The sequence below is a fragment of the Cannabis sativa genome, chromosome 5 (genome assembly GCF_029168945.1).
Source record: "Cannabis sativa cultivar Pink pepper isolate KNU-18-1 chromosome 5, ASM2916894v1, whole genome shotgun sequence".
Classification (NCBI taxonomy): Eukaryota; Viridiplantae; Streptophyta; class Magnoliopsida; order Rosales; family Cannabaceae; genus Cannabis; species Cannabis sativa.
The window spans coordinates 37102577-37109966 of NC_083605.1; the positions used below are offsets into that span (position 1 = coordinate 37102577).

Below are 7390 nucleotides of genomic sequence, written 5' to 3' on the forward strand. Positions count from 1 at the left end.
TCTATATACCAAACCGAACCTATTATAAAGAAAGGTGGTGGGTATAACTCCGACCACCGATTTTAGCGGAGAAAACGTTGAGTCTCAACGTCTATTAAGGTATAAATATGCTTTCTATTCATTTTATTTATGTACATTGGTATTATTTCGTTTTTGTAAATTTTTTTAGAATTTTTTTATTTAATTAATATTATATTGTGTGTGTTCTAGAGGGGGTCGGATTTTTGTAGCATTTTATCGCCGGATTGCGTTTATAAGGTAAATATTTATTAACTTGATATATAATATATATGTATATATTTTGTGTTTTATTATTGAATATGTGTTTATATATATCTTGTGTGTATATACTATTTGTGTATTTTGTGTATTTGTATTGTATATATATTTGTTGTGAATGAGAATGAGAGGTAGTAGGAATTTAATTAGTTTAGAGAATATATAAATTTAGTGAGAATATATAATTGATTATATATGTATATATATTTATATGTTATTTTTAAAAAAATTTACTATGGAAATTAGTAACTAGCTAGTAACTTGCTACTTTGTTTAATAACTAGTAAGTAATTTAATAATTAAAATTTTAAATTGGTTGTATATTGCATTATGTTATAGGTTGTGTGCTAACATTTGAGTGTCGACATATTTCGGTGTTCATCGGATTTGCAATAGGTATATCCATCTGCTAACCTTTTGTTAGTATAATTAATTATCAATGCATGCTTAGTTGAGTTTGAATATCTTAAATATTCATCCGTAGTGAAGTAGGTTCTGCGAATACATGTACTGCGGTCGGATGGGTGGATAAATTTTGCATTGTTTATGTTAGTTTCTTTGTTCTGTATTGTTATATTTATTTTGTTTGTTACTTTAGGCACTTTTAAAATTTTTGGGAACGTCCAATTACAGCCGTTATGCTGCCAAAATTTCGGTTGAATTTGGACCAAATTTTATTATAAAAAACATAAATGTTAAAGGAAAAGTGCATAACATAAATAACTAGGTTATTACTCGCTAGTTGTAAGAAATTAGGTTACATAACACATTCATATTTGACTCAAAACATGTTCGTGTTAGTAGGTCTTTATATTTGACTCAAAACATGTTCGTGAAATTAGGTCACATTTGTTTTGTTTGTTACTTTAGGCACTTGTCTTGTATAATCTAATTGATGTGTCTATGCATTTATTATACTTAGTAGGTCTTTATATTTGACTCAAAACATGTTCGTGTTAGTAGCATGATTATCAATGTCAAAGTTCATATTTGAAAGGTTCTCAAATTTTGTTTATTAATGGTGTTAGCAAAATGTTATTAATAGGTTTAAATTTTTTGAAAACGTTCAATTATAGCCGTTATGCTGCCGAAATTTTGGTAGAATTAGGATAATATTTAATTTTAGTTTCTCTTAAACTTGGTTGTCAGGATTTTATCGGAAGTGACTTTATCGAAAGTCAAGTACATAATTTTTAGTATAAGGTATGTTTTCTTTAACTTACTTTTATAAGAATATTTTTTATATATATTTAGATAATCCTTAAATACTTAGAGTAATTTTCGAATAATATTAATACATAGGATAGATATTGTTGAGTGTTAAGGATAGATATAGTAAGCTAAAAAAAATACAAAAATATTGGGATAATATACGAATTATTATACAAAACATAACTTAAAAAATTATAAAAATAATACGAATATACTAGAAAAATACAAACCCATATTATAAAATTTAAATGTATAAAAATATTAAATTACATAAAAATTAAAATATTACACATTATTTTATTATTCAATAAACTAATTATTATACAAAACATAACTTAAAAAATTATAAAAATAATAATAATATACTAGAAAAATACAAACGCATATTATAAAATTTAATTGTATAAAAATATTAAATTACATAAAAATTAAAATATTACACATTCCTTTATTATTCAATAAACTAATTATTATACAAAACAAAACATAACTTCAAAAATTATAAAAATAATACTAATATACTAGAAAAATACAAACCCATATTATAAAATTTAAATGTATAAAAATATTAAATTACACAAAAATTAAAATATTACATATTATTTTATTATTCAATAAACTAATTATTATACAAAACATAACTTAAAAAATTATAAAAATAATAATAATATACTAGAAAAATACAAACCCATATTATAAAATTTAAATGTATAAAAATATTAAATTACATAAAAATTAAAATATTACACATTATTTTATTATTCAATATACCAATTATTATATAAAACATAACTTAAAAAATTATAAAAGTGATACTAAAATACTAGAATACAAACACATATTATAAAATATAAAATATTAATAAAAAAAATACCTAATATACAAACACTTAGAGCAATGTAAATTTGTATTTATTTAACTTTTTAATTTAATTTTATTTATGCTTTAATTTAATTTAATTAATAATACAAAAATAAATTTAGATTTTTAATAAATGTAAAAAAAAATATATTAATTAAAGCTGAAAAAAATTTTAGGAAACCCCTACGGAGTCGGTTATTTCATAATAACCGACGCCATAGGGGTACATATGGCGTCGGTTCATATAAACCCTTCAGCGTCGCCCTGATCAGCGTCGGTAGCGAATTTTGCAAAAATCGACGCTGAAAGGGCTTAAAAACCGCCTCCAAAAGGGGTTTTTGTAGTAGTAGCAGTTTTAAAAATTTTATCAATTACATATTCGAATTTTTTTAACAAATTTTGTTTAATTATAAATCATATATAATACAATAAAAATCACGTTTTAATTTATTTATAATAATTAAAAGCTATATATTTAATTTAATCACTTTTTCAATCATATAATTATATAGTACAGTTTTGTTTATATTCATTGTATATCAATTAATAAAAACGGTATTTTAATAATATTAATAATAATTAATCACAACAAAAATCTTATTTTCAAAGCCTCAACTATATTAGGATTTATGTTAAAAAAAAATAGTCTTAATATACATGATTTATTTTTGATTAGTTATTTTTTTTTTTTTTTTTTTTTTTTTTGAGGTAAAATGGTGACATTTTATTAGCAAATTGAATCAACCATTACAATGTTTAAAAGATCAACCGGAGCAGTACTCTCGGTAAACATACGAACTGAGTGAAAACAAGAGCTGCGAGCCATATAATGGGCAGCCTTGTTAGCAGAACGTTTAACAAAATGAATCTGAACAGATTTTAAAGAATCAAGCAACTCTTTGCACTCTTGAATCACCACGCCAAAGGGGGAACGTAGAAGAACTGAAGAGTGAACAGCTTGGACAACCACAAGACAATCGGTTTCCAGCTGAACATCATGCCACTGCTTGTCTTTGATCCAGCTAAGCGCTTCCTTAATGCCCATCGCTTCCACCACAGCAGCCTCGAAGTGTCCCGGTTTACTACTTGAAAGAGCTTCAAGGAGTTGGCCATGGCAATTACGAGCCACTAAGCCAGTCCCATACCATCCTTCCGCCTCAAAGATAGCTCCGTCTACGTTGACCTTAATCGTATTAGTAACCGGTTTAGACCAATGCTCACTTCCTTCATTTTCACCCGAAGCCAAAAATAAAGGACCCTTCTTTTTCAATTGAGCATTTTTCCATTGATTAAGGTTGACTCTAGCAGACAAAATTACATCTGAAGCTGAGGTGCTCTTACCTTTCCAAATGAACGCATTACGGGCATTCCAGATGGCCCAACAAATCATGACAGCTTCTTCTCTAACATCAGGGCTAGAGGGCATGACAAACAATTCAAACCAGGTTGAGAACTTTCCATCCAATAAGGCCGCTACATTTAAAGATGATCTATGCCAACAGCTTTGGGCAAAGGAGCATTGTATCAATAAGTGCACAATAGATTCATCCTCAAAATTACACATGGGACACTGCAGATCCAAGGGAACATGTCTTGAGGCCAACTGAACCTTCGTGGGAAGAGTTTCAGAAAGGGAGCGCCACAAAAAATGAAGTACCTTTGGTGGGACATTGATTAGTTATTAATATAACATATTAAAGACTTTTTAGGGAAATTACCCCATATAAATATTATGCAATTTAATATTAAATGATGTTTATTTTTTTAAATATATTATATATATAGTAACTTCTATAATTAATTGTATTAATAGACACAACACATTATTTATAATAATAGTACAGTATTAGATTATGTAAATAAATTTGTTTGCACCTAATATAGTACTTTTTAAGGCTAATATAGTAAATTTAATTGTAAAATAATGAAAAATGCCCTCAATATATTATAGTGTTTTGCACGAAAGAAATAGATAATCCAATTGATTATAGGGTAGAGAAGCAGTCTTTATGAATGGGGAACAAGTTGGAAAACCCCATTAGTGCGCTCTCTAATAATATAGGAAGACACAATCTTTTTGAATAAAAAGAAGAAAATAATTCATTAATAATGGTGTAGTATTGGTCCATAATTGACTACTTCTTTTTGTGTACCTTTATTATTATTGGTATATTATTTGGATGATGATCATATAAGTTCACATATAGTTCACTTTAATTTGCTTTAGAAAGTGGAAAAGATAGTGTCAACTTATTTCTGATGTTCTTAACTTATTATTATTTTTGTCAAAAGACATATTTGGGTGATTTGCTATGTATTTATTGTTGGTCTTCCTGTTTTCTCCCAAAAATAGATAGGTATTTTTTATCTCATTAGTGAAGTTACTTTGTCTTTTCTCTTTCTTAGGGACAAAAAAGAAATAATAAGTAGCTGACTGTAATTACATTATATATGGTTTCTATTTTTTTTTTCTTTTAACTTTTCCCTTTCAAAATTCTCATTTAATTGATGGTAACATGAGTATATTATTTTTTTTAGTAACGAAAGATTATTTTATTATAAAAATCACTGAATAATACACACTGTAAAAGAATAACTAAACAAATTATGTAGTGTTTAACATATCAATTACATCTTGATCTTTTTTTGCTAAGTCTAGAAAATTCGATAAATTGGAATCTGGCCTTCACAATCATCTTAACATGTTGACAAATCGATGAGATAGAACCACAAAAGGCCTCAAAGATGCATCTATCCCGATTGCACCAAACAAAGTAGACCATTATTGCCACTGCAGCCGAAGCAAATTTAGCTACCAGGCCTTTCAACGAACTTAACCACTTGTTTACCCTAGTCAAAAAAATGGCTCGACCAAACAGTCAAACCAAGTAATTTAATAGCCACCTAAATGATTTTACTAGAGAAATGCAATAGAAGAAAAGATTTTTGTGGGGTTTCAATTCAGCTTCACGGACATGGCATAAAAAGGAATGAATGGAGATGAATCTTCCAATAAGATCATGAGTTAACAAATGGCCATTAATGGCTTCCCAAAGGATAAACCTTCGAAACACTTAGTCTATGCCAAATAATTTTGTGGTAGTTCACCTTATCTTTGTAAATAAGAGAAAGATAGAACTTTTTCACCTTGAATTTCCTCAAATGACCAACCTCAGTTAAAGCCTCTTTATCAATACAATTTCTGAGTTCGGAAAGTTTTTTAAAGTACCAGCTTGCATCATGGATTGGAGACAAAGACTAGAAGTCTATATTTTTCAGGTAAACAACATTGATCCATCGAACCCATAATCAATCTTGCTTTGTAGAGATGACCTAGATATATTTTGACATCAAAGCTATGTTCCATTTCTTTCCCTCACAAAAGCCAAGGCCGCCATAGTCCTTAGGTAAACAAACATGCTCCCAAGAAATAAAATGCATTTTATTACGATTCCCATTGCTGCCCCAAAGGAATTCACGACAAAGTTTATCAATGGTAAATAAAATTTCTCAGGCATAATGATGTTACGCATCTAGAAATTCTGAATACTCAACAAAACAGAGTGGATTAGTTGAGCACGACTAGCAAAAGACAAGTGGCGGCTAGACCAGCCATGTAATTTCCTTCTAATCTTCTCTGAAATTCCCTCACAATTTGTTGCTCTCCATTTAGTAGGGCGAAGATGAACTCCCGTATATTTTAACAGGATTGTTCCGGTTTCTATCTTAGAGATACTCAGAAGCTCATTCTTACAATCATCATTAATGCCACCAAAATAAATGAAAGACTTTCCATAGTTAGCAAACAATCTTGTAGTTGCACAAAACTCCATAAAAGCCCCATGAACTAATCTCAAAGATCTCGCATAGCCTTTGCAAAACATAATAAGGTTGTCTTCAAAACAAAGATTGACCAACTCAAAAGATTTACACATAGCGTGAAACCTAAAGCCCTTAGCATGAGAGGCTTGGGTTAACAACCTAGTGAGATAATCCATAACTAAAACAAAAAGCAAGGGGGAAATATGGTCACCTTGGCAAAGACCTTTTTTCCCTTTGAAAGAGTCATGGAATCTTCTGTTATATTATTTATCAATAATATAATGTGTAGATTAAATACATGTAACAAACTAATATGTAACATATGACATTATATATTATGTGTCATCATTTTGTAATATTTGGAGGAGTTGTTACTATGAGTAACTTCCACCATTATCACCAACTTTAAGAGTGTAAAAGGTGTTACATATCTTTATTTGAAATTCTTAATGGTATAGGAGTTATGGTGTGCATGAGTTACATCTCTATAGGAGTTATGGTGTGCATGAGTTACATCTCTTTATTGAGTCCATAACATCCATGGAGGTTATGACTTATGAATTTTGAATTTCAAATGGTGATATCCTAAACACTATATAAAGGAGGTCTATGGTGCTCATTTGGGAGTAAGAGATGTCAAGTTTTCTATCAAGAAAGCACATTGCTAGAAAACCCTAAAAGGCTTGATAATTCCCAAAGCTATTTCCTAGAGAGTTCCCTTAGTGCTTAGAGATAGGGAGAAATAAGCTTTTGGACAAAGGTGTAATACCTTGTTCAAGTCATGGTGATCCCCACTAATCTACACTCAAGGTTGTGAGTGAGTGTTTATATATATATTATTCTCTTGTTATATATATACATATATTATATTACATGTGTTGTAATCTTCTCTTCTACCTTTCATATATGTATAATATATAGTGTATATATATGTATTGTAACATATATTTAATCAATCTCTTATTTTAGTCCTTGTATTATTTTACAATAGAGTTGTAATAAATCTTAATTTTCTTCCATTGTTATAAAATCTCTAACATCTTCCATTCAACATAAGCGTGTAAGATGTACCACATAAGAAAGCCAAAACCCAATTGATGAACTTTTGGGGAAAACACAAACCTTTTAGAAGATTGGCCACAAAGTTCCAATCCACATTATCATAAGCCTTGCTTAAATCTACTTTTATTAGACATCTAGCCGAGCTACTCAATCT

At 28.9% G+C, this 7390-nt stretch overlaps 1 protein-coding gene across 1 annotated transcript; it reads right to left on the reverse strand.

The window, feature by feature from the left end:
* Positions 1-3079: 3079 nt before the first annotated feature.
* LOC133038325 (uncharacterized) lies at positions 3080-3916 on the reverse strand. The gene has a single exon (XM_061116439.1). It carries the CDS (start codon positions 3914-3916, stop codon positions 3080-3082), a length of 837 nt encoding a protein of 278 aa, XP_060972422.1.
* Between the last annotated feature and the right edge of the window lie 3474 nt (positions 3917-7390).